Below are 27311 nucleotides of genomic sequence, written 5' to 3'. Positions count from 1 at the left end.
CATAAGTTACCACTGCTTCCTTTCTTCCTAAATTGTAATTGAAGTACAAAATATATCAGTATCTCCTCAAGTGAAGCCAGGCAGCTTCACAGCATCTACATTGCCAATATGTAAATGCTTTCACATTTTCTTACTTGCAATGTTTCATAGTGTAGTATAGTATCAGTCAGGGTTGGAAGGGACCACAAGGATCATGTAGTTCCAAACCCCCTGCCATGGGCAGGGACACCCCACACTAGAATAGAATAGAATAGAATAGAATAGAATAGAATAGAATAGAATAGAATAGAATAGAATAGAATAGAATAGAATAGAATAGAATAGAATAGGCCAGGCCAGGCCAGGCCAGGCCAGGCCAGGCCAGGTTGGAAGAGACCTTCAAGATCATCACGTCCAACCTATAATCCAACATCACCTAATCAACTAACCCATGCAACCAAGCACCCTGTCACGTCTCCTCCTAAACACCTCCAGCGATGGTGACTCCACCACCTCCCCGGGCAGCCCATTCCAATGGGCAATCACTCTCTCTGTGTAAAACTTCCTCCTGACCTCCAGCCTGAACCTCCCCTGGTGCAGCCTGAGACTGTGTCCTCTTGTTCTGGTGCTGGCTGCCTGGGAGAAGAGACCAACCTCTGCCTGTCTACAACCTCCCTTCAGGTAGTTGTAGAGAGCAATAAGGTCACCCGAGCTTCCTCTTCTCCAGGCTAAGCATCCCCAGCTCCTTCAGCCTCTCCTCATAGGGCTTGTGTTCCAAGCCCCTCACCAACTTCGTTGCCCTTCTCTGGACTTGTTCCAGCAAGTCAACCTCCTTCCTAAACTGAGGGGCCCAGAACTGGACACAGTACTCGAGGTGTGGCCTAATCAGTGCAGTGTACAGGGGCAGAATGACCTCCCTGCTCCTGCTGGCCACACTGTTCCTGATGCAGGCCAGGATGCCATTGGCCCTCCTGGCTGCCTGGGCACACTGCAGGCTCATGTTCAGCCAACCATCAACCAGTACCCCCAGGTCCCTCTGTGCCTGGCTGCTCTCCAGCCACTCTGACCCCAGCCTGTAGCTCTGCATGGGGTTGTTGTGGCCAATGTGCAGAACCCAGCACTTGGATGTGTTAAATCTCATGCCGTTGGATTCTGCCCATCTGTCCAGCCTGTCGAGGTCTGTGTATGCCACAGACTTTATATTAAGAGAAAGTATAAGGAATCTACTCTCTATGTAAATTCATGCAGAAATTACATTTTTCCTTTTTCTTAAGGTATCAAATTTTACTATTAAAAAAACAATAAATGTTTGTAAATATATTTGAGGGCCATTAGGATTAGACTAGTGACAGAACAAGGGGACAGAGTCTCAAGCTGTGCCAAGGGAAGTTTAGGCTCAAGGTGAGGAAAAAGTTCTTCACCGAGAGAGTCATTCATCATTGGAATGTGCTGCCCAGGGAGGTGGTAGAGTCGCCATCCCTGGAGGTGTTCAAGAGGAGACTGGACGTGGCACTTGGTGCCATGGTCTACTCATGGATCTGTGGTGACAGGTTGGACTTGATGATCTTTGAGGTCTCTTCCAACCTTGGCTATATTGTGATACTGTGATACTGTGAATATGAGGAGCATGAAAAACATAAACATATCTTTATCCTCCATTTAAGCAGTCCCAGCAAACTTTTGCAGACACCTTGAAAACACTGCAAGGCAAGTCTCAGAAGCCAGCAAAGCAAGTATAACATTTTAATCAAAGGCACTTAACACAAAACAATGGTAAAAAAAAAGGGTTTATTCAACTCCATATGGTACACCAGGCAATAAACTTCAAATAAAGATGATTTCAACTATGTAGTCTAGACTTACAACCTTCTATATGCTTTTTTATAGATATACAAACATATTTGGTGGAAATTAAACTATTTTTCCTACAGATGGCAAGACACACTACCAATTACCAAGTACTGCAAATTAAGAAGAGCAAGCCCTTTAAAGTGCTGAACACCAAGTTTCTCTAACATAAAAACCTAACTGTTCAACATTTTGCAAAACTGCAAGCAAGTATGTTTAAGGCCTTGTCTGAAAAATCTAATCATGGAACAGATAGAATAGAATAGAATAGAATAGAATAGAATAGAATAGAATAGAATAGAATAGAATAGAATAGAATAGAATAGAATAGACCAGACCAGACCGGAAGAGACCTTCAAGATCATCGCGTCCAACCCATCAACCAATCCAACCCACCTAAACAACTAACCCACAGCACCAAGCACCCCATCAAGTCTCCTCCTGAAAACCTCCAATGACGGCGACTCCACCACTTCCCCAGGCAGCCCATTCCAATGGGCAGTCACTCTCTCTGTACAGAACTTCTTTCTAACATCCAACCTAAACCTCCCCTGGTGCAGCCTGAGACTGTGTCCTCTTGTTCTGGTGCTGGCTGCCTGGGAGAAGAGACCATCATCCTCCTGTCTACAACCTCCCCTCAGGTAGTTGTAGACAGCAATAAGGTCACCCCTGAGTCTCCTCTTCTCCAGGCTAAGCAACCCAATCCCTCAGCCTCTCCTCAGAGGGCTTGTGTTCCAAGCCCCTCACCAACTTCATTGCCCTTCTCTGGACTCATTCCAGCAAGTCAACCTCCTTCCTAAACTGAGGGGCCCAGAACTGGACACAGTACTCGAGGTGTGGCCTAACCAGTGCAGTGTACAGGGGCAGAATGACCTCCCTGCTCCTGTTGGCCACACTGTTCCTGACATGGAAGACAGGAAGGTGATTCAAGACAGCCAGCATGGCTTTTCTAAGGGATAATCCTGCCTGACCATCCTAACGGCTTTCTAGGACAAAGTGACTATGTCAGGGGATAAGGGACGACCTATGGATGTGATCTCTCTGGACTTCTGCAAGGCCTTTGACACAGTCCCCCACAACATCCTGCTTGCCAAGTTGGAGAGATATGGATTTGATGAGAGGACTGCCCAGTGGATAAGGAATTGGCTGGAACAGGTTCTTTACTATGAGGATGGTGGAACACTGGAACAGGTTGCCCAGGGAGGTGGTTGTGGCCCCAACCCTGGAGATATTCAAAGTGAGGCTCAACAGAGCTCTCCCTGGTCTTGTTGAGAATGCCCCTGCTATGTGCAGAAGTGGTTGGACTAGATGACCTTCAGAGGTCCCTTCCAACCCAGACCACTCTATGATTCTAAGGTGTTTTTTTATTTCTGTGGGGGCTGCTGATATGGAACCCTGCAGACATCCTAAACAGCTGAACAACTTCAAGTGTTAAATTTACCTAATATAAGGCAAATCCATTCTAAATTTTATAACTGAGAAATAAAAAATGCATTATCATAGAATCAAAGAATAGTTTAGGTTGGAAGGGACCTTAAAGATCATCTACTCCAACCACCCCTGCCATGGGCAGGGATGCCTCCCAACTAGACTCAGATGCTCAAAGCCTAAGTCTAGTTACAATACATGATTAGAATAGAATTAACCATGTTGGAAAAGACCTTTCAGATCATCGAGTCCAACCTATCATCCAACACTGTCTAGTCAACTAAACCATCGCACCAAGTGCCCCCTCCAGTCTCTTCTGAAACACCTCCAGTGATGGTGATTCCACCACCTCCCCAGGCAGCCCATTCCAATGGCAAATCACTCTTTCTATGAGGAATTTCTTCCTAACATCCAGCCTAAACCTCCCCTGGTGCAGCTTGAGACTGTGTCCTCTTGTTCTGGTGCTGGCTGCCTGGGAGAAGAGACCAACCCCCAGCTGGCTACAACCTCCCTTCAGGCAGTTGTAGACAGCAATAAGGTCTCCCCTGAGCCTCCTCTTCTCCAGGCTAAGCAACCCCAGCTCCCTCAGCCTCTCCTCATAGGGCTTGTGCTCCAAACCTACTGTTTACTTTGAAGAATAAGTTTTTCCTACAAAAATCAACCAGACTTGGTTTGAATTATCCAGTATACTCTTTTATTTAACAGAGCAAAGCATATATAATTACATGGATTATTTTAGATATTTTATTAATGTTTCTTTCTTTGTAACATCTTGCAAAAGCCATTACAAAAAAAGTTCAAGGAGTTACTCTGACACATTATTCTACTTCTTGCCTACTGTATGAAAGCTGCAATTTCAAAAAGATTGAAAAGACCTATTTTTATGTTAGATTTCCAAGACATCAACAACAGCAGTATTTTTGTTATTGTACAAAACACTTATTTTAACAGATTAGAAAGATTCGTGACTCAGTCCCGTCATCTATCAGAAGCTAATCAAACCCATCAAAACATCATCTAAAGGCTGTGCCATCGAATTCCTTCTCAAATGAAAGCAAGTTTTAAATCAGACTGACATCCTTTCCCTCAACATTTTGAGGGGTTTTCCCCAAATAGCATCACGACTATCCACTGACTGAGTAACTACATGGGTTTGATGGGTGGATCACTAGATGGATAAGGAACTGGCTGGATGGCCGCACCCAAAGAGTGGCTGTCAATGGCTCCATGTCCCAGTGGAGGCCAGTGACAAGTGGAGTCCCTCAGGGAGCAGTCCTGGGACCTGTCTTGTTCAACATCTTTGTGGGTGACATGGACAGTGGCATTGAGGGCACCCTCAGCAAGTTTGCTGATGACACCAAGCTGTGTGGTGCAGCAGACACGCTGGAGGGAAGGGAGGCCATCCAGAGGGACCTTGACAGGCTGGAGAGGTGGGCACAAGCCAAACTCATGAGGTTCAATAAGAGCAAGTGCAGGGTCCTGCATCTGGGTCGAGGCAATCCCAGGCACAAATACAGGCTGGGCAGTGACTGGCTGGAAAGCAGCCCTGAGGAGAGAGACTTGGGGGTGCTGGTGGATAAGAAGCTCAACATGAGCTCTCAATGTGCACTTGCAGCCCAGAAAGCCAATCAGATCCCGGGCTGCATCAGGAGAAGTGTGGCCAGCAGGTCAAGGGAGGTGATTCTCCCCCTCTACTCAGCTCTGGTGAGACCCCACCTGCAGTACTGCATTCAGTTCTGGAGCCCCTATTACAAGAGGGATGTGGACGTGCTGGAACGTGTCCAGAGAAGGGCCACAAGGATGATCAGAGGGCTGGAGCACCTCTCCTGTGAGGACAGACTGAAGGAGTTGGGGCTGTTCAGTCTGCAGAAGAGAAGGCTCCCAGGTGACCTAATTGTGGCCTTCCAGGATCTGAAGGGGGCCTACAGGAAGGCTGGGGAAGGACTTCTCAGGATCTCAGGTAGTGATAGGACTAGGGGGAATGGAATGGAGCTGGAGGTGGGGAGATTCAGGCTGGAGGTGAGGAGGAGCTTCTTCACCATGAGAATGGTGAAACCCTGGAGTGGGTTGTCCAGGGAGGTGGTCGAGGCCCCGTCCCTGGAGGTGTTTAAGACCAGGCTGGACAAGGCTCTGGCCAGGCTGATCTAGTGTGGGGTGTCCCTGCCCATGGCAGGGGGTTTGGAACTAGATGATCCTTGTGGTCCCTTCCAACCCTGACTGTTACTATGATACTATGATACAATGATCTTACAGCTTGCTCCAGTTTAGTTTTCAGCCTAAAGAGACTTAAGGGTGGTCTCAAATATTTAAATTGGCTTAATGACCTCCTGGGTATAGTTAGATCTCCACCACCATAGGCCACCTATTCCCAGGGATCAGCAGAAATGTATCTACAGATGTACTAACTGTCCTGAAATAAATATATGCACACTGGACAAAAAGATCCCTTAATTACCTAGGATGACTTTGCAAGTTCAACTGCTCCTCCAAATAACAAAGTTAATCTTTGTTTCAAGCTAAAATAATAAACCTGACAGTTACTGCATCTCTTACCCTAATTGTTGATTAGGTGGTGTTGGATGGTAGGTTGGACACGATGATCTTGAGGGTCTCTTCCAACCTGGTCTATTCTATTCTATTCTATTCTATTCTATTCTATTCTATTCTATTCTATTCCATTCCATTCCTTCCATTCCATTCCATTCCATACCAAATGCAGTAGAGTTTTCATGCCAGTTTAGAAACCTCTCTCACCTATACCAAGAAATGAAAACAAGCATTCAAAATCACCAGGTATAGGTTCTGTCTGTACAAGAAACCAAAACACTGACAGGAAGATGTTCTTGCATATAACCTTGAAAGATGAGAATCCTACAGCTCCATCTTTTTTCTGTAGTGTACAAATCACAGGCAAAGATAACCTCACTAAAAAGATCCTTTCCTTTAATTTCTGTGACAAAATTCTCAATGTAATTAAAGTTCAGCTTAGCCTTTGAAATTGGCCACTGCCTTAGGAGTGAGAGAGATTTGCAAGATAGCTGCATTCTGAATGATTTGCAAGCTCTGACCGTAGCTGCAATACATCGTTTTTAAGGGAAAATTAAAATAAGTTTTTGAAGGCTATCTTAGACCCAGTTCCTCTATATAATGTCAGAAAGATGTCTTTCTGCAGAAAAAAAGAGGAGTAAATTCTGCCTCCTTTGCTCTTCCTTATACAGATTCAAAACCACTCAACTGCTATTCTGCCCCTGTACACTGCACTGGTTAGGCCACACCTCAAGTACTGTGTCCAGTTCTGGGCCCCTCAGTTTAGGAAGGAGGTTGACTTGCTGGAGCATGTCCAGAGAAGGGCAACAAAGTTGGTGAGGGGCTTGGAACACAAGCCATATGAGGAGAGGCTGAAGGAGCTGGGGCTGCTTATCCTGGAGAAGAGGAGACTCAGGGGTGACCTTATTGCTCTCTACAACTACCTGAAGGGAGGTTGTAGACAGGCAGAGGTTGGTGTCTTCTCCCAGGCAGCCAGCACCAGAACAAGAGGACACAGTCTCAGGCTGCACCAGGGGAGGTTCAAGCTGGAGGTCAGGAGGAAGTTTTACACAGAGAGAGTGATTGCCCACTGGAATGGGGCAGAAGGTGTTCAGGCTGGAGGTGTTCAGGAGGAGACTTGACAGGGTGCTTGGTTGGGTGGTGTTGGATGATAGGTTGGACACAATGATCTTGAAGGTCTCTTCCAACCCATTCCACTCCATTCCATTCTACTCTATTCTGTTCTACTTTTTGTTCTCTTAAGCAGTTGAGTTTGACTACACAGGGTCCTTGTACAGATGATACAAGCCCATGCCAATGACAAAATGATCCACAGCCTTACTCTTGGTAACTATTTTAGCAAACCCTCAAGATTTGTTTAGATTCCCCAATGCACTTTCTGTATGTAGGTTTTATTTTGAGTCTTTCAGGTAATATTAACTCTGACATCAATTACATTTTCCAGTAAGATTTTTCCACCAAAAGCAACCAGTTCTATTCATCTATCACAGATGGCCTGTTCACATAATTCTGTGCTCAGTGGAGAATTTGGTGATATTCTTTGATTTTCTCCAAGCTGACAAATGTTTTATTGAGGAACAAGCCTGATAAAAGACTTCATACCAGCAGAGGGGGGAAAAAATAGTAATAATCTCACAAAAAGCTGCTATAAATAGCTGTTAATCAACACAGCCTATGTTAGTGCTAAACATCCAGAGACTCTTTGAAAAGACTCATTTTATTTTTGCTCATCTTTTTCTGAAACTTCTTTCCATACTTGATAGGGCACATGTATCCCCACTAGACATTAGTGGATGGTACTGTACTTTGAAGTAAATTCTGCAGACCACCAGAATTCCCTGGTGTTCAGCCTGGGAGGGATGGAGGCCCAGGTTAATGAGCTGTCATTCTACATGGTGAAGAATTCCCTACATTAGAAGTGCTCCCAATATTCAGCAGTTGCAGCCCACTCCAGAGACAGAGATTTCAGCTTTGCTAAGTGAAGGTGCTGGTTGTTTTTATAGAGCATGCTCTTAATCCACCACCAGGACTCTCAATTTACCCTTTTAATAACATTACAGACTTAAAGCTAATCCCAAACTACAAGCAGCAACACATGGAACAAAAGGAAACTTAAAATCAGGAGAGGCTCTGGATTCCACATTTGACATACTGACACACTGAATAGCCATCTTTTAATCCATAATTCCCTAACCCTTTGAGCTGCACACTATTTAAGTGTCTAGCTGTAAATTGGATTAAAGTAAAATAAGTACCCCTGGGGTTTTCTGGCTCTCTACCCTAGAAATGGAGACTTGTTTTAAACACTCACTCTTCCACTGATTTAAAAGCCCTTCTCCTTTATATAAAGAACTAATTTTTCATCAGCTACAGAACTTCTCTGGCACCTTTTTCCAGAACAGTCTGCAGCAACTCCTAGTCAGATTTCTAAATATTCAGCTACCAGTAATTCAGCCTTGTTTAGCCTTTTTGCACATTAGGTATCCTATGGAGGAAAAAAACCCATTTCAATACAACACCAACCCCAAAACATAATGCAGGTAATTAACTCTATATGTGCTCTCTTTTTTAATTACCTCCATATGCAATACATTTTTTTTTAAGTAAACATTTTTTGTTTTCTCAAATTAAGTATATAATAATTAAGTATACAATAATTTGATTAAGAGAAAACATTCTAATTGGCCCTTGCTTAAAAATACTATTAACTTCACTCCTTTATTCACTTGAAAAACAGTTAAGATTTTTAAAGCTTTGTTTTCCCAGCTGATCTAGAAGCTGAGCTGCCATTGCAAGATAACCCAAATCAATTCTGACTGGCATCCTCAGCCTTATTGACACTTTTCAGCATTAAGAGACAAGCATGAACACCTTATCTACAGCAATTAAAGTTTCTGATTCTCTAAGCCACAAAGGTAAAGATGCCTAGAAATCAAACACTAATAATTTGGAAAGCTGCACAGAAGGAGGACGAAACAAGTCAAAACTTGCCTTTGTGTCATAATTATTCAGTGAAGAGCCCAATATTGTCTAAATTCTGCTAGATATACTTGTTCTCCCATCAAGGATTTTTTTTTTCCTTACCAGAAAGAAATGTATATACACTGTGATGTCATCTATTAACACAGCAGACAAGTATTATACTGCAGAGAAATAGTTTAATTACAGGAGCCAAATATGTGACAAAAAGCTGGAAGGTGAAGAAAATAGACTTGAGTAGTTTTGAAATTGAAGTGTGCTGCTTGATTTAATACACATTTTGAAATAATTCACTCTGATTTTATATTCAGGGAATTCACATGAAGATTCTGCTAGCTACACGATTTCTATGCTAGAACTTACCACTCATTTGGGAGAAACCTCTTAGCCGTGTAAGCAACAGGCAGATATCAACAGAGATTTTCTGCTTGCCTTTTGGGGTTTTTTAATTAAAAAAAATATATATATATTTGAGTGATATTGTCTGAATCGATGTTTTTCATTTAGCTAATCATCACCTTTCCCCAGCTTTAGACAAAGTGCTTGGCCTTTTACTGCCTTAGGTTAAGCGCGACGCAAGGGAGTCCTGCGTTGTCCTGCGGTGTCCTGCCCTGCCCTGCCCGGCTCCGCTCGCCCCCCGGCGCTCCCCCTGCCGGCCGCCTCCCTCCCTACAGAGACGTGGAAGGGCTTTGACGGGATTATATTTAAAACACTACGTTGCTCAGCAACCGGGGGGTTTGCTTGGGAAAACAAAGGCCGCTCCCTAAGATAAAAATCACCCTTGATGTACTTCAATATCTGGCCTTGGTCTGCTTGACCCAAATCCCCTGACACAGAGCTAGACTAGAAGAGTTTAAACTGATGCCTTCAATCATGCGCCCCCACGACTGCAGGCAGGAGCCATTTGCTTATGCTTACATGCTAATTTGTTCCATATGGTTTTACTTCTTGCTCCTCCGTCCTTCACAACACAAAAACCATTTCATCCTATAGTGAAAAAATGTAAATCTTCCTGGAAAGAAAAGGAGAGCCAAAGGAAATCTGACTGGGGAGCTTGCCTCATGGAGACAGCACAAGCATGCAGTGCAGTCTCCCAACTGGATCTCTGCCATCCTTAGTCATGCACAGCTGGTGTTTGCTCACTAAAATACTCTGTTCATAAACAAGCAATCTCTATCCTATTATTGCTGCCATCTATTAATTCAACTTTTTTCTACTATAATAAATCGTCTCTGGCCAGGCAGCTTTCATAAATAGTCATTCTAGTCTGAATATGAATCGTCCTGGCACAACACCCAAAAATTCCTCCCCAGTGCTCCTAGGGGAGGCACAACTGACTGATGGTACATCAAAAGAATGAAAAGAATCAGCTGTCAAACTAAGCAAGCAATTAAAAATAGGACGCAGGGGTAAAACTTTAGGTTATTTCTTAACACAAAAAGAACACTGTATAGATTTATAGGTCTTGGTACAGGCACAAGAGCTTATACAATTCTTAACTAATCCATCTACAACAGGTAACCCAGGGTAACAGAAGCCTAGTATTCCAGAAAGGGATTAAGAGTTTGCCCTGCTTGTTTCCCTGGCTTTGTGTCAGAAAAACCCAAACCAAATCTCCCAAAGAACCTACTGTGTCTTGGACGTGGTATCTAAGCATCCAAATGAAATTCTCTCTTGAATTATTTACTCTGTAGCCATGAAATAAAAATATGCCACACAGACTGAGCAGCAGCATGCAAGACTTCAACTCCTGAATTCTCAGCCCAGCTCTGCCAACAACGCTGTGAGCCAATGACAATGTCCAAGTCTCTGTCGATGCCTTAATATTTCAGACCATCAGTGTAACTGAAAAAGCTTCTGTGTTTAAAAAAACAAGGTAATTATGTGTCTATAGAAACAGGGGGGGTTGATCTTGGTTTGAAACCATAGGCAGTAAACTTTTCAGAGAGGATGGGAGGAAGCTTTCTTTTACCAAGAGGACAAAAAAATCCTTTATACAGCAATTGTTAATCTTCTTCCAGCTCACGAGGCTATCAAACAACAAGAAGATGTCATAGCTGTTACTGAAAGCAGCAAGAATCTACCCTAATCCAATCTCCTCTGAAAGCATCTTCCACAGATCTCATTCACCAGAAAACAGTCATTCTCAATAGTCTGTGACCTGGATAATTTAGAAAGAGAACACTTGAAAGATCAGAAGATAACATTATTTTTAAAGTCATTTAGCTCCAGTACACCAGTTGCTTTGAAAATCTAGTTACAAACATGGAACTTGTAATAGAAATAGACTGTATCTAATGAAGCAAGCACAGATCTTTATTGTCAGGATGACCTATCTTTTTTGACAAGTCCTTTCTTTCCTCCTTTGAACAGTACACCAAGTTCAAGCATCACTTTCTATAAATCTATACTTTGCTTATAAGATATGTAAGGGCTGTAATGAAACTGCAGATCTACTAACAGAATCATTATTGCTTCCTCAGAAAGATGAACTTACAATAGCAATGAAGGAAGGGAAGCCACGGGAAGGTGATGCACACTCAGTATTTCTCAAAAGTAAAATGCAGAGGTCTACTGCTACACATCTGAAGTCAAAGAAATTCCCTATAAACTTCAGCAGGAGACACCAATGTACTCCAGAAAACAAGCTCCTCCTTTATGCCATAGAATCACATAATGTATCAGGTAGGACAGGACCCTCAAAGGTCATCTTGTTCAATCCCCATGCAGTGAGCAGGGACATCTTTAACTAGATTTAGGCGCTTAGGGCCCCATCAAGTCTGACCCTGGATGTCTCCAGGGATGGGGCCTCCACCACATCTCTGGGCAACCTGTTCCAGTAGTTCACTACCCTCACTGTGAAGAACTTCCTCCTGATGTCTAACCTAAATCTACCCTGCTCCAGTTTAAAACCATTGCCCCTTGCCCTATTGCTACAGTCCCTTCTGAACAGTCCCTCTTCAGCCTTCTTGTAGGCCCACTTCAGGTACTGGAAGGCAGCTATTAGGTCTTCCCACAGCCTTCTCTTCTCCATACTGAAAAACTATCTGTCTTTGTAGGAGAGGTGCTCCAACCCCCTGATCACCTTTGTGGCCCTCCTCTGGATCTACTCCAGCAGATCCATGTCCTTCCTGTGTTCAGGACTCCAGAGCTGAACACAGTATTGAAGGTGAGGCCTCACCAAAGCAGAGTGGCAGAATCACCTCTCTCAATCTGCTGGCCATGCTTCTTCTGATGCAGCCCAGAATATGATTTGCCCTCTGGGCTGAAAGTGCACACTGTTGGCTCATGTCTAGCTTCTCATCCACCAGCATCCCCAGGTCCTCTTCTACAGGCCTGCTCTCAATTTCATCATCCTCCAGCCTGTATAGATAACAAGGACCACCAAATCAGGTGCACGTCCTGCTGCTTTGCCTTACTGAACCTCATGAGTTTCTAAGCCCATTTCTCTAGCCTGCCTAGATCCCTCTGGATGGCATCCTATCCCTCAGTCTTGTCAATCACCAGCAGACATGCTAAGGGTGCACTCAATCTTACTGTCTGTATCATTGATGATGATACTGAACAGCACTGGTCCCAGTACAAACCCCTAAGGGACACCACTAGATGCCCACTTCCATCTGGACATTGAGCCATTGACCACTACACTCATCCAATCAATTCCTTACCACTGAGCAGTCCACCCATCAAATCCATTATCCCCCCAGTTTAAAGAGAAGGATGCTGTGTGGGCCTGTGTCAAAGGCCTTGCAGAAGTCCCAAGAAATTACACCCACCAGTCTTCCCTTGTCCACTGGTACAGTCACCCCATTGCAGAAAGCCCCTAGGTTGATGAAGCAGGACTTGCCTTTGGTGAAGCTGTGCTGGCTGTCTCAAATGACCTCCCTGTTCTCCATATGCTCTGGCATAGCTAGGAGGATCTGTTCTACAATCTTCCCAACCACAGAGGTGAGGTGACAGCTCAGTAATCTCCAGGGTCTGCTTTTCTACCATTTAAGTCACATAACAGAGCTGAGCACTACAATGATCCCTACAATTCAGAGCACTGGACAATCCAAGCCTGGATGACAGTCCCAGGGATATTCATTTAATAACCTTGACTCATGGAAGCAGTGAACTGAAATCAATGGGAGTACATAAATGCACAGACTAGCAAACTCAGACCCACAGGTTAAAGACATATCCCAGAAGTATCTTATACAAAAAGTTACACAAAACAAACAACACCACCACCACCACCCACCCACACCTCACACATGAGCAAACAACATGGACTTGAGTTTAGTCAACCCACCTGAATTTCCTATTTTCTAAGCAGGCTGCTAATTGTGACCATCAGTTCATGCAAGCCACAGCTCCTCCATCAATTTCAGCTGCTCTTCATCAATGAACACGCTTTCCTCCAACTTTACACCACCACAGAGTAGGAAATGAGTACTGAATTCTATGTTCACTTAACTTTCTTGGCTCAATTTCATCAGAATTATTTCTCAGTCCCTGATTTTCCAGTCACTCTAGACTCTGCTCTCTCTTATTTGTGTGGTTTACAAGCATTTTAATGGGCTACTGAAGCTGAGCATCACATGACGATGTTTAAAGCCCCATGTTCAGCTCCCATCAAAGGGCATAATCCTAAAACTTGTGGATGCCTGAATTACTAAGAGATGCTTTGCCCAAATATAACCTCAAACAATGCAGAAAGCTGCATGTTTAAGAAGTAGCAGGCAGAACCCAAAAAACACTTAAGCTGGTACAGAAAGTAACATGCATTCACTTGCTGTGGTTTCCATGGAGCTACTCAATGACCATGCACAACACAGATCACACTGCAGGATCACATTCATTTTGCAAAAGTATTACAGCTTATGCCATGTTTTAAAGTTAATTAGAAGCAGCCATTCAAGCAGTTTTGCTTTTCAAGATGACAGATTTTTTTTTCCCCTCTGAAATCAAATTAACTCCAGCAGCCTACTTAAAACACAGGATTACAAACTGTGAAATATCAAGATCAGATTTATTACAAACAGTACATATATCATGTAACAGCTTTAAATACTCTCCTCTTATCAAGGATGACTGAGTTCAGGGAATGCTTTTTTAATCATTCACAAAATCCCTACAGCAAGCAGGCAGACTGCATGTAAACTTCACTTTTTCTACCTGTTGTGTTCTCTTACTCATCTGCCACAATAAAAAGATGCTAAATATACCAGATTGTACTACTTGAGGATACTCTATGTTTAAGTTACTTCACCAGTACAAAACCTGTAATACACACCCTTACACAAGAAGTGGAGCTTGCTTCTGAGTTAAGTCCTGTGCCAATAAATGTGCACAGTGGAACTAGTCCCAGCTTACAGCAGCAGGTGGACCTAAGGAAGACCTGTTGTTTTCACACTTGAATGGTTCCCATGCTCTATTTATAGTCCAAGTAACAGTCTGAGCAATGCCAAACTGGGCAATGATATTTTTGCACTTGAAAAACGTATTTCCAGTCTTCAGGGAAGACATGTAGCTCCACATTTACCTCAGCTGCTTATACACATTCTTTACACATTAGTTTCTTGACAAAAAGTCAATCTTTAGAGCTCTAAAAGAAAAAATACATTTTAGACACCACCCAGCACATAGTCTTACTTTCTGCAAATCAGTGCTCTGAAGTGATAGATTATTACATGTCTCCAACCTCAGAATCACAGAATGTTAGGGCTTGGAAGGGACCTGGAAGGATCATCTAGTCTAACCCCCCTGCCAGAGCAGCATCAAAGAGAACCTCCACGTACATCCTTCCAGAACTGCAGCTTAACTCATAGACACACAAAGACACAGCCAAACACAGATGAAGGATGAGAGCTGCTATGTCATTCATGGCACTGATAAAATGCAAACAAATTCATATTAACTCCAAAGACCATGAAAAACAAATAAAGAAATGAACTGTCAGAGCAAATACTTAGATTTAATGTATGTGACTGCCCTTGGCAGTAACCATTTTATTTATGAAACACAGGCTTCTCGTTAAGGCTGATAATTAGATGTTCACCTACCAAATCATTTGCTGCGAGGGCGAGGGCTAGATTTACTGCAAGAAAGAGGAAAGGGAAAGAAAAAAAAACACAAAAAAAAGATTAAGTGCAAGAAAACTTAATTCCTAAATATTGACAAAGCTATCACTGCTAATAAGAGAAAATATAATATAAATACATCACACTTAGTAATTGCATTCACCACTTCGGTTCTCAGTTTCTGTACCTCTACAGTATCACAGTACCACTAAGGTTGGAAGAGACCTCGAGGATCATCGAGTCCAACCTGTCACCACAGACCCCATGACTAGACCATGGCACCAAATGCCATGTCCAATCTCCTCTTGAACACCTCCAGGGATGGTGACTCCACCACCTCCCTGGGCAGCCCGTTCCAATGACGAACGACTCGCTTGGTGAAGAACTTTCTCCTCACCTCCAGCCTAAACTTCCCCTGGCACAGCTTGAGACTGTGTCCCCTTGTTCTGGTGATGGTTGCCTGGGAGAAGAGACCAACCCCTTCCTGGCTACAACCACCTTTCAGGTAGTTGTAGAGGGCAATGAGGTCACCCCTGAGCCTCCTCTTCTCCAGGCTAAACAATCCCAGCTCCCTCAGCCTCTCCTCATAGGGCTTGTGCTCAAGGCCTCTCCCCAGCCTTGTTGCCCTTCTCTGGACACACTCAAGTGTTTCGATGTCCTTCTTAAACTGAGGGGCCCAGAACTGGACACAGTACTCAAGGTGTGGCCTAACCAATGCATAGTACAGGGGCACAATGACTTCCCTGCTCCTGCTGGCCACACTATTCCTAATGCAGGCCAGGATGCTATTGGCCCTCTTGGCCACGTGGGCACACTGCTGGCTCATGTTTAGGCGGCTGTCAATCAGCACCCCCAGGTCCCTCTCTGTTTGGGAGCTCTCCAGCCACTCTGACCCCAGCTAGTATTACTAGCTTGTGTCAGCAGCACTCACATTTCAGTCCATGGTTGCTAAAAGGCTAACAAACTGAAGAAGATGTGCAAAAAATTTGCAGGCACAAAGGAAGCAGCAAGTTATTCTGCACACTGTCTTGTCATGTGCAAAAATTAAAGTATGATCCATGGGGAGGGACTTTGTAGGGTGTCAGGTAATGATAGGACATGGGGGAATGGAAAACAAATAGAAATGGGTAGATTCAGATTGGATGTTAGGAAGAAGTTCCTCACCGTGAGGATGGTGAGACACTGGAACAGGTTGCCCAGGGAGGTGGTAGAAGCCTCATCCCTGCAGGTTTTTAAGGCCAGCACGGATGTGGCTCTGAGCAACCTGATCTAGTGTGAGGGGTCCCTGCCCATGGCAGAGGGGGTGGAACTAGGTGATCCTTGGGGTCCCTTCCAACCCTAACAATTCTATGACGAATAATGTAGTGGGAGAACCTATATTTTGTAGCTGGATACCTAGCTGGACACCTCGTGTTGTTTGTTGAATCCTAGTCAATTTTTGTACTCCATTGTCTTTGTATTGCTGTCAGTTCCAAAACAGTGTAGAGATGCAGCACAGGATCTAACTGAACCCTAATCATGTTGGACCTAACTAGTAAGTTCCCATAACCAGGAGTGCAGTAGAGCAGAGTAGACACATTCCACATTAGTAGACACATTCCACAAGTTTAATACAACTTTTTTGTATACATGTCTTAAAACTTGACAGCAGTGAGAAAAGTCACCCATAAGAAAAGTCACTATGGTATCTCCACCCATGCTAAACAAGCCAACCAGTATCAAGAGTTGTGCACAGGGAGCTCTGAGTTAAGTGTTCCTGCAATCAGTGTAAGTCTGGGAAGGTTTGTTAGTTTTATATTTATAACTTCCACATTCAAACTCACAGATGAATTCTCAGAACACTGAGCTAACAATACAAATAAAACTTCCTGATCTCAAATCAGGTATGTAGAGAGCCAACTTAGTATGTGTGCATCTGTGACATGGTTGATCAGTAAAATACCCTAAAGACTAAGTGAACTCTTTCTGAGAGAGAGCTTCCAATAGTTACATCTCAATGTAAATCACATTAGAAACAGAATAACCAGAACAGTGTGGCCAGCAGGAGCAGAGAGGTCATTGTGCCCCTGTACTCAGCACTGGTCAGGCCACACCTTGAGTAATGTGTCCAGTTCTGGACCCCTCAGTTTAGGAAGGAGGTTGACTTGCTGGAGCGTGTCCAGAGAAGGGCAACAAAGTTGGTGAGGGGTTTGGAACACAAGCCCTATGAGGAGAGACTGAGGGAGCTGGGTTTGCTTAGCCTGGAGAAGAGGAGGCTCAGGGGTGACCTTATTGCTCTCTACAACTACCTGAAGAGAGGTTGTAGCCAGGTGAGGGTTGGTTTCTTCTCCCAGGCAACCAGCACCAGAACAAGAGGACACAGTCTCAAGCTGCACCAGGGGAGGTTTAGGCTGGATGTTAGGAAGAAATTCTTCACAGAAAGAGAGACTGGCCATTGGAATGGGCTGCCCATGGAGGTGGTGGGGTCACCATCACTGGAGGTGTTTAGGAGGAGACTGGATGGGGTGCTTGGTGCCATGGTTTAGTTGATTAGATAGTGTTGGATGACAGGTTGGACTCAATGATCTCAAAGGTCTCTTCCAACCTGGTTGATTCTATTCTATTCTATTTCTCTGGATATTTTAGCATGTAGAGAAGACTGAAAAGTCAAAAACCATTATGTGGATCCTGGAAAAGAACCATGAATAAACACCATTATTGCCTTTACCAAAGCCCAGCCCTATGTCTGGGTTGGTCAGGCAAATAGACAAATTTTGGCCTCTACCTTAAAACTGTTGGTTTCAATGTTAGCACATCCTCCATGCAGAATAAAAAAAAATACAGATAACATGACTGAGATGAAGTCACACCCAAATGTAACTCCTGTCCTGAACTATAATGAAAACTGTCAGCCTGCTACTCCTTGCTAAAAATGTCTGAAGGCCAAGGCAGCTTGCAACATCAGTAATTTCATGTTCCTCAAACTGCAGGATTAACAAAATGAGAGCAAGAACATCAGCCATTCATCTTACTCCACTTCCACAGCTGAAAACAGCAAGAGTTTCAGTAATTGGAACTCCTTTCAAGATGACACTTTGAACTCTTCTCATGCAAAAGAGAGGACAGAAGAGACCAAACAAAAACAAACTTTGGCCAGATGAAACAAATACAGCAGAAGCTGTCAAAAGACAAACATGTGTCAAGAAAGAAGTAAGAAACATATGAAAGAAAGAAACAAATCGACACTTAGACTAGGCAAACAAAAACAATAACAAAATCCATCCAAAGTATTTAAATCTGCATTGAAAAATGTTTTCCTATAACACAATTTCCTCTTTTAACCATTGACTGCACTGGTTTCAGAAGACCAAAAAGTGCTAGAGGCAACAGAGAATACAGTATGTAAGCTATATGCAACAAACAGAAAAAGATGGCCCTGACAAACTAGAATGCGTATTCCTTTCTCCCAAAACAGAGATCAAAACATAAATACACAGCAGGAAAGAACATGAAGAACCTTCACAGTCCTTCAGAGAGATGCAGACAGTAAGACTGATGATATTTTCTGTGGTGCTTTAGACATCAGAGTTGTGTGCTACCCTCCTTCCTTTTCAACTCCTCCTCTCAAGATGAGTACATGAAGTTGTTATCAAATGTGCCCCCCACCAACCTCCCATTATGAAGAACATAATTTTAAACAGATAATTCAGCAAAGCTGCCATGCAAAGCTTTTGCTCATACAAATCATCTCTAGTTTTCATCTCAACAATGAAATTCATTCTCATTCTAATAAACAAGAATCTAGACTCCTTGTTCTTCTCAATATTATGAGCTAATACATTCATTACCAAAAAGCTGTCCAGTACAGCAGTATTTGAATGGTTCATTTACATTTCATCTCTCTTATTTAATGCCTGTTGAACCCCAATTTACTTTTTTTTAAATGCATGGGTATGAACTCCCAGCTGCAAGTATTATTCATACAGGTGTCACACTTTATGTACAAATTACAAGCAGATGCCAGTCAGCAGAACTTAAATTAGCACATTTATTTGCAGGTATGAAGAGGATAATCTTCACTTACTGTTCAAATTAAGTTCCTTTTGTAATTTTTTGTTTTACTTCATAAACTGGTATTTGCTAATTTCAATAACCTGAAACAACCAGCCCATGAATTATAACCACCAAGCAAAAGGTACATCATTGAGAAATGCCTGTGAGGACAGACTGAAGGACTTGGGGCTGTTCAGTCTGCAGAAGAGAAGGCTCCGAGGTGACCTAATTGTGGCCTTCCAGTATCTGAAGGGGGCCTACAGGAAGGCTGGGGAGGGACTTCTCAGGATCTCAGGTAGTGATAGGACTAGGGGGAATGGAATGAAGCTGGAGGGGGGGAGATCCAGGCTGGAGGTGAGGAGGAGCTTCTTCGCCATGAGAGTGGTGAAACCCTGGAATGGGTTGTCCAGGGAGGTGGTTGGGGTGCCGTCCCTGGAGGTGTTTAAGCCCAGGCTGGATGAGGCTCTGGGCAGCCTGATGTAGTGTGGGGTGTCCCTGCCCATGGCAGGGGGGTTGGAACTAGATGATCCTTGTGGTCCCTTCCAACCCTGAATGATACTATGATACTATGATACTATGAAGTGCTGATTGTTTTGCATGTCTTCGTACAGGAATGTCTATGCTATGTATAGACTAGCATGTGTGTATCCTATGGACATTATAAAGTACCTGCAATTTATTATTTTATTTTAAGCACAGTTACTCTTACTAGGGATATCATATTTGTCTGTTCTAATATTTATTAGACAGCAGTTTTCATGCATGGCTGATAAACAAGCCCAGGTGGCCAAGAAGGCCAATGGCATCCTGGCCTATATCAGCAACAGTGTGGCCAGCAGAAGCAGGGAAGCCATTCTGCCCTGTGCTCAGCACTGGTCAGGCCACACCTTGAGTACTGTGTCCAGTTCTGGGCCCCTCAGTTTAGGAAAGAGGTTGAGTTGCTGGAACGTATCCAGAGAAGGGCAACAAAGCTGGGGAGGGATTTGGAGCAAAAGCCCTCTGAGGAGAGGCTGAGGGAGCTGGGGTTGCTTAGCCTGGAGAAGAGGAGGCTCAGGGAAGACCTTCTTGTTCTCTACAACTACCTGAAGAGAGGTTGTAGCCAGGTGAGGGTTGGTTTCTTCTCCCAGGCAACCAGCACCAGAACAAGAGGACACAGTCTCAAGCTGCACCAGGGGAGGTTTAGGCTGGATGTTAGGAAGAAATATGGAACACAAGCCTTATGAGGAGAGGCTGAGGGAACTGGGGTTGCTTAGCCTGGCACCTTTGAGGTCAAGCAAAGTTCAGCAGCACTGGTAATCCATGTACTATCTTGTTCCACACATTCAGAAAACATTAATTCAAAACCTTATGTTAGAATAGAGTAGAATTAACCAGGTTGAAAAAGACCTTTGAGGTCATCAAGTCCAACCCATCACCCAACACTATCTAATCAACCAAACCATGGCACTAAGTGCCTCACCTAGTCTCTTCTGAGAGAAGAGTTGAAGGTGCTTCAGAAGGCTCTTATCAATTTGTGTAGTTTATAACCACTGTTTCACCTTTTGATTATGGAATGGAATGGACCAGGTTGGAAGAGACCTTCAAGATCATCGCGTCCACCCTATCAACCAATCCAACCCACCTAAACAACAAACCCATGGCACCAAGCACCCCATCAAGTCTCCTCCTGAACACCTCCAATGATGGTGACTCCACCACCTCCTGGGGCAGCCCATTCCAATGGGCAATCACTCTCTCTGTAAATAGCTATATAAACAGATGAGAAAATTGGACAGACTTAATTTTGAAACCTTCTGCACATTACTATCCTCTACAGAGCACAGAGGAGGGCTGTCTAGGCATGGCTATGCTGCTAGGGAAGAGAAACAGCACCAATGCACTGGCATTATGATCCCCTCCACCTCAGTTTACATTGCTTCTTAAGCAAGCAGACTGCCCCAGGACAGCACCACACTATTACAAACACACTATTTCAAAGCTGTCTGCCTGACTTGTGCCTCCTTTAAAGCTAAGAACCCTGTACCCATACAGGTTCTCAGTGAGTGCAATAGCACTTGACAAAGATGAAGGGCTCTGTTAGCAGGACTCAGTTACAAGATAACGACACAAGTGCCCAAATATTCCTCACATTGGAAATGTGCAAACTAAACAATTAAAAATCCAATCTTACCTGCTGTTGTTGATTTTCCAACTCCCCCTTTTCCAGAAGCCACCACCACCACCTGCTTAACTCCTTCTATGGGCTTCTGTTTTGGCAGCCCACGGGACAGGATCCGGATGCGTTTGTCCCTTAGAGCATCATCCCTGGAGCCTGAGGACTAACAAAACCAGGAGATAAGTGAATGCATATTCACCAACCTGCAGTTTTTGCAAAGGAATCTGACATGGAGGAACTCACTTGTGCACTGAGACATTTTCATAGTTGGTCAAAAATCCTCACTGCACATAGGTTCTCCTAAAGGAAGCCTGCTTTACAGGTGGGCAGGCTGGCAGGGACAGGAACTACTTAAAAATTAACTCCAGTGGGCATTTTGTTCAGACAAACACTTAAAAAAAAGAATGAGGCTTCTGTTGCAATAAACAAAACGTCACTTAGGAAGTTGGAAGCTTTAAAAAATAGGCTAGACCTACCAGTGGTTTACATTACAGTTGCTTCAAGCATAACAGATGTAGTTAATGGCAAAGGAAGAGGAACTCTCGATGCTGAGGCGCTGGAGAAGCACCGGCAGCATTCCAGGGGCTGTCACTCCTCTGAGCCGTGCCAAAGACAACTCAGTGCCAGTTCGCTGGCCAGAGTCCCACTTTGCTGTTATTTCAGAAGAAAAAGTATGCGAGCCCTCCGCAGCAGGATGGATGGACCACAAAACAGGAGCCTGCAGCTCTAGCGACAGTTGCCCACCTACTACCTGGTGACACAGTTTTAACACCACAGGCGGTGAGCGACCGCTCGATAAACTGACTCGGGTCCAGGTGAAAACCGGGCAGCGATTCGCCTTCCTCTGCCCGGTCCGACCGCTGCCTCAGGCCACCCCGGGCCCCTGAAGCCCTGCAGCGACCGCTGAGCAACCGCGGAAGCAGCTGCGCCAGGACGCGGCCGTCCAGAACACCCGAGTAGCTCAAGCCACGGTGGCCCTGGCAGCAACTCCACTCCCAAGCACACAGTGGCCCTGGCAGCTCCTCCACCCCCAAGCACACAGCCCGACGGCAGTCTCGCTCGCTTCCCGCCCCAGGGCAGACCCGATGCACGGCGGAGAGCTGACGCTTCACTCACCGCGGAGTTGGCAAACGGAGCGGCGCAAGCAGCAGGCCCACGGCTTGGGCGGTGCAGCGGCGCCGTTGGAGCCCTCCCGCTGCCACCGGAGAGGCGGGCGGCGCGCAGCACCCAGCGCCACGCGGAAGCCCCCATGCCCGCCGCCTCCCTGCCCCGGGCGCGCTGAGATGGCGCCGTCTCGCCGCGCCTCAGCCCGCCCCCCGCGCCGCGCCGGGCCTCCCTCCGCTGGGTGGCTGCTCCGGGCCCTGCACAACCAGGCAGGACCAGCAAGAGAGCCTAAGGCTAGGCGGAATCAGCGAGTGCTAGCGAGATCAGAGAGCGTGCTGGAGATGGAGGGCTTTGCGCGGAGAGAACTGATGTGGCTTGGTGGAACAGACCGCGGCCTTCCCGCATAAAGTGCTGAGCAGCGGCACTGTGCAGCAGCAGCACAAACTGCTCCATGCTGCTCGCTGTAAGAAAACTAGACCCACGGGGAAAATCGCAACTTTATTTATACCCATTACGAGGGGTAATGGATATAAATTACAGCACAGGAGGTTCCACCTCAACTTGAAGGCGCAGGAGCAGGCTGTGCCAATGTGCCAGAAGATGAGCCGCAGGGGCAGACGGCAGCCTGGGGGGGCAACGAGCTTCTAAAGGAACTAAGGGGGAAAAAAAGGTGTACCATCTTTGGAAGAAAGGTGAGGCAACCCATAGAATGTTTAAGGATGTTGCTAGGTCTTGTAGGAAAAAAAATAGGGAGGCAAAAGCACATTTGGAGCTTAGCCTGGCCTCTGCTGTGAAGGACAACAAAAAATCCTTCTATAAATATATTAATAGCAAGAGGAGGGCAAGGACAACCTCCACTCCTTGGTGGACACAGAGGGGAACATAGTAATAAAAGATGAGGAAAAGGCTGAGGTACTTAACACCTTTTTTGCCTCAATTTTTATTAGCAGGACAGAACATCTTCCAGACAGCTGCCTGCAGAGCTGGCAGAAGGAGCCAGGGAGCTGCACAGTTTCCCTCTGTTCCAGGAGGAGGTAGGTAGAGATCTCCTCAGCTGCTTGGATCCCCACAAGTCCATGGGACCGGATGGTATCCATCCTAGGGTGCTGAGAGAGCTGGCAGATGAGCTGGCCAAGCCACTCTCCATAATTTTCCAGCACTCCTGGCTCACTGGAGATGTCCCAGAGGACTGGAAGCTGGCCAACGTGGTGCCCATCCATAAGAAGAGCCGGTTGGATGAGCCAGGGAATTATAGGCCTGTCAGCCTGACCTCAGTGCCAGGCAAGATCATGGAACAGGTCATCCTGAGTGCAATCACACAGCACTTACAGGATGGCCAAGGGATCAGGCTCAGCCAACATGGATTTAGGAAGGGCAGCTCCTGCCTGACCAACCTGATCTCCTTCTATGATCAGGTGACCCGCCTGGTGGATGTGGGGAGGCCTGTTGATGTAGTCTACCTGGACCTCAGCAAGGCCTTTGACACCGTCCCCCATAGCAAACTGCTGGCCAAGCTGTCAGCCCATGGCTTGGACAGCAGCACTCTGAGCTGGGTTAGGAACTGGCTGGCTGGCCGAACCCAGAGAGTGGTGGTGAATGGTGTCACATCCAGCTGGCAGCCAGTCAGTAGTGGAGTCCCCCAGGGATCAGTGCTGGGCCCTGTGCTCTTTAACATCTTTATTGATGATCTGGATGAGGGCATTGAGTCCATCATCAGCAAATTTGCTGATGACACCAAGCTGGGGGCAGTTGATCTGCTGGAGGGTAGAGAGGCTCTGCAGAGGGACCTCGACAGGCTGGACAGATGGGCAGAGTCCAATGGCATGAGATTTAACACATCCAAGTGCCGGGTTCTGCACATTGGCCACAACAACCCCATGCAGTGCTACAGGCTGGGGTCAGAGTGGCTGGAGAGCAGCCAGGAAGAGAGGGACCTGGGGGTGCTGGTTGATGGTAGGCTGAACATGAGCCTGCAGTGTGGCCAAGAAGGCCAATGGCATCCTGGCCTGCATCAGGAACAGTGTGGCCAGCAGGAGAAGGGAGGTCATTCTGCCCCTGTACACTCCACTGGTTAGGCCACACCTCGAGTACTGTGTCCAGTTCTGGGCCCTTCAGTTTAGGAAGGAGGTTGACTTGCTGGAGCATGTCCAGAGAAGGGCAACAAAGTTGGTGAGGGGTGTGGAACACAAGCCCTATGAGGAGAGGCTGAGGGAGCTGGGATTGCTTAGCCTGGAGAAGAGGAGGCCCAGGGGAGACCTTATTGCTCTCTTCAACTACCTGAAGAGAGGTTATAGACAGGCAGAGGTTGGTCTCTTCTCCCAGGCAACCAGCACCAGAACAAGAGGACACAGTCTCAAGCTGCACCAGGGAAGGTTCAGACTGGATGTTAGGAAGAAATTCTACACAGAGAGAGTGATTTCCCATTGGAATGGGCTGCCCAGGGAGGTGGTGGAGCCACCATCATTGGAGGTGTTTAGGAAAAGACTTGATAGGGTGCTTGGTTGCATGGTTGAGTTGATTAGGTGGTCTTGGATAATAGTTTGGATGTGATGATCTTGAAGGTCTCTTCAACCTGGTTTATTCTATTCTGTGAGGAGGAACTTCTTCACTGTGAGTGTCACAGAGCACTGGAACAGGCTCCCCAGAGAGGTTATGGAGACTCCATTTCTGGAGATTTTCAGGACCCACCTGGATGTGTTCCTGTGCGACCTGTGCTAGACTCTATGGTCCTGCTCTGGCAGGGGGTTGGACTTGATGGTCTTCAAAGGTCTCTTCCAACCCCGGACATCCCATGATCCTATTCCCCATAGTGTTGTACTTGTCCCCACTGCATCTCATTCAGGTTTTCACTGTGGCATTCCTTCAGCTTGTCAGTGCCTTTTGAATTACCATCCTGGCCCATACCATGATTGGCCAAGAGCTTGGTCCTTGCTTGGTTTTGTGTCCTCTGCAAACGTACTCAATATATTCTATTTCATCATTTGGGTCATTGATTTAAACAACAGAAACCAGGAGCCAGAAGAAATACCACTTCTTGGGTTGTTTTTTTTTCAATAGTACTAATGAAGTACTGATAATTGTTCTGGTTATAGTTTTGGGTTTCCAGCCAGTTTACATCCACCTCAAAAAATTGTCATCAAAACCATGTTTCAGTTCCCTGTGACCTGTGAGATTTCTTTGAAGTTTTGAGATCAGTATCATCTACTGCTTCCCTCCTCACTACAAGGCTTGTAAGCATGTGGAAGGAAATTAGATTGGTTTGACATGATTTGCTCTTGACAATTCCATTAGTAGTCCTTGTTCATCTAGGTGGTATTGTAGAAGTAATTCAGATCTTGGCAGCTGCAGGCCATTAGCTTTCAAAGATAAAACAGCATAGACAATGTCCTTTGTTGGTATCTGTTACAATATGTCATGGATCATAGGATTTTACTTTGGTTTAAACAAATAATAAACATTTATTGTTATAATAAACATTTCCACTGTTTCAGTGAGTGCTGTCTCCCCCACTATTTTAAATGTTGGTTTTCACTTGCATTATTTAAAGTGCTAATCAAACTTAATGTTCAAAGGCTTGTTCCAGTGCTGAGCTACCACACAAAAATTACAACAATCAAAGCTGGGGTTTTTTTGCAATCTTTTAAGTGCCTCTAACTCAACCTCTCATTTTTGTTGTACTCCTGTGAGTGTATTTTCTGTAGCTAGCACAGACAGTATCACTAATGTTGGAAGAGACCTCGAGGATCATCGAGTCCAACCTGTCACCACAGACCTCATGACTAGACCATGGCACCAAGTGCCACATCCAATCCCCTCTTGAACGCCTCCAGGGACGGTGACTCCACCACCTCCCTGGGCAGCACATTCCAATGACGAATGACTCTCTCGGTGAAGAACTTTCTCCTCACCTCCAGCCTAAACTTCCCCTGGCACAGCTTGAGACTGTGTCCTCTTGTTCTGGTGCTGGTTGCCTGGGAGAAGAGACCAACCCCTTCCTGGCTACAGTCACCTTTCAGGTAGTTGTAGAGGGCAATAAGGTCAGCCCTGAGCCTCCTCTTCTCCAGGCTAAAGAACCCCAGCTCCCTCAGCCTCTCCTCATAGGGCTTGTGCTCAAGGCCTCTCCCCAGCCTTGTTGCCCTTCTCTGGACACATTCAAGTGTCTCGATGTCCTTCTTAAACTGAGGGGCCCAGAACTGGACACAGTACTCAAGGTGTGGCCTAACCAAAGCAGAGTACAGGGGCACATTGACTTCCCTGCTCCTGTTGGCCACACTATTCCTAATATAGGCCAGGCACATGAAGAGGTCAAATATTTCTCATAGTTGCTTTTGGCTTCCTATTTAAATTTTAACATTTCACAGTACTGGTCCAAGCTGTTTGCCTAATGTCAATGCAGTCCACACACAGTGATAAAATAGGAGTCTGGAACACTGCAACCAAAAATTATGCAAGATTTTACTGCCATACTGGAGTATTTATGGAAACTGTAGGCAATCTCTGCATCTTTCAGATAATTCTGTTCTGGACTTTTCAATAGTTCAACACAATGAGAAACACAATACTGAATTTTAATGCAATTTGATAACTTTTTCTTTAAGCATGTGCAGAAAAAAAATGTTTCAAATACTTTAAATTGCTGTTCAGCCTGAAAACTAACACAATAAAAATGCAATTCATTTTCTTCTGAAATGAGATTGCCTTGTGTTTAAATGTATTCTTTCCCCACCCAAAATCAATTAAGGATACCCAGGTAGGAGAGCTGGGAAAGATTTATTGCCAGATGACTCCAAAGTTAAAAATCAATTAACATTTTGACATAATTACTTGGTAGATAAATAGGTTGATTTGTGTGCAACAGCTATTAAGCAACTTTTATAAAGATTCAGGCTGGAGGTGAGGGGGAGATTCTTCACCATGAGAGTGGTGAAGCCCTGGAATGGGTTGTCCAGGGAGGTGGTTGAGGCCCCATCCCTGGAGGTGTTTAAGAGCAGGCTGGATGAGGCTCTGGCCAGCCTGATCTAGTGTGGGGTGCCCCTGCCCATGGCAGGGGGGTTGGAACTAGATGATCTTTGTGGTCCCTTCCAAGCCAGACTGACTCTATGACTCTATGATTATCAAGAACTTTGAAGGCTGTGGGAATCCTGCATTCCCATTCTCACTTCTGGGTGTCTGCA

At 45.2% G+C, this 27311-nt stretch overlaps 1 protein-coding gene across 8 annotated transcripts in view; it reads right to left on the bottom strand.

Annotated features, from left to right (window-relative positions):
• NUBPL (NUBP iron-sulfur cluster assembly factor, mitochondrial) overlaps positions 1-22310 on the bottom strand; it is a 133591-nt gene extending 111281 nt beyond the window's left edge. For 5 of the 8 annotated variants that reach the window (XR_010989976.1, XM_068160339.1, XM_068160337.1 and 2 more), the window contains exons 1-3: positions 22150-22310; positions 21049-21196; positions 14829-14863 (exon numbers count right to left, since the gene is read on the bottom strand). Coding sequence is in view for 5 of the 8 variants with exons in the window: in XM_068160339.1 (XP_068016440.1) it covers positions 14829-14863; positions 21049-21196; positions 22150-22284 (318 nt within the window). In the remaining 3 variants the exon portion in view is untranslated. Of the gene's footprint in view, positions 1-14828; positions 14864-21048; positions 21197-22149 lie in introns of those variants that run through there. The other 3 variants (XM_068160342.1, XM_068160341.1, XM_068160345.1) reach the window with 3 other exon arrangements.
• Positions 22311-27311: the final 5001 nt, after the last annotated feature.

Source organism: Melanerpes formicivorus, unplaced genomic scaffold, assembly GCF_026170545.1.
Source record: "Melanerpes formicivorus ecotype bairdi unplaced genomic scaffold, bMelFor1.0.p_v2 SCAF_49, whole genome shotgun sequence".
Classification (NCBI taxonomy): Eukaryota; Metazoa; Chordata; class Aves; order Piciformes; family Picidae; genus Melanerpes; species Melanerpes formicivorus.
Note: the sequence above shows the minus strand (reverse complement) of the source record. Positions and strands in the feature narration are given on the sequence as shown.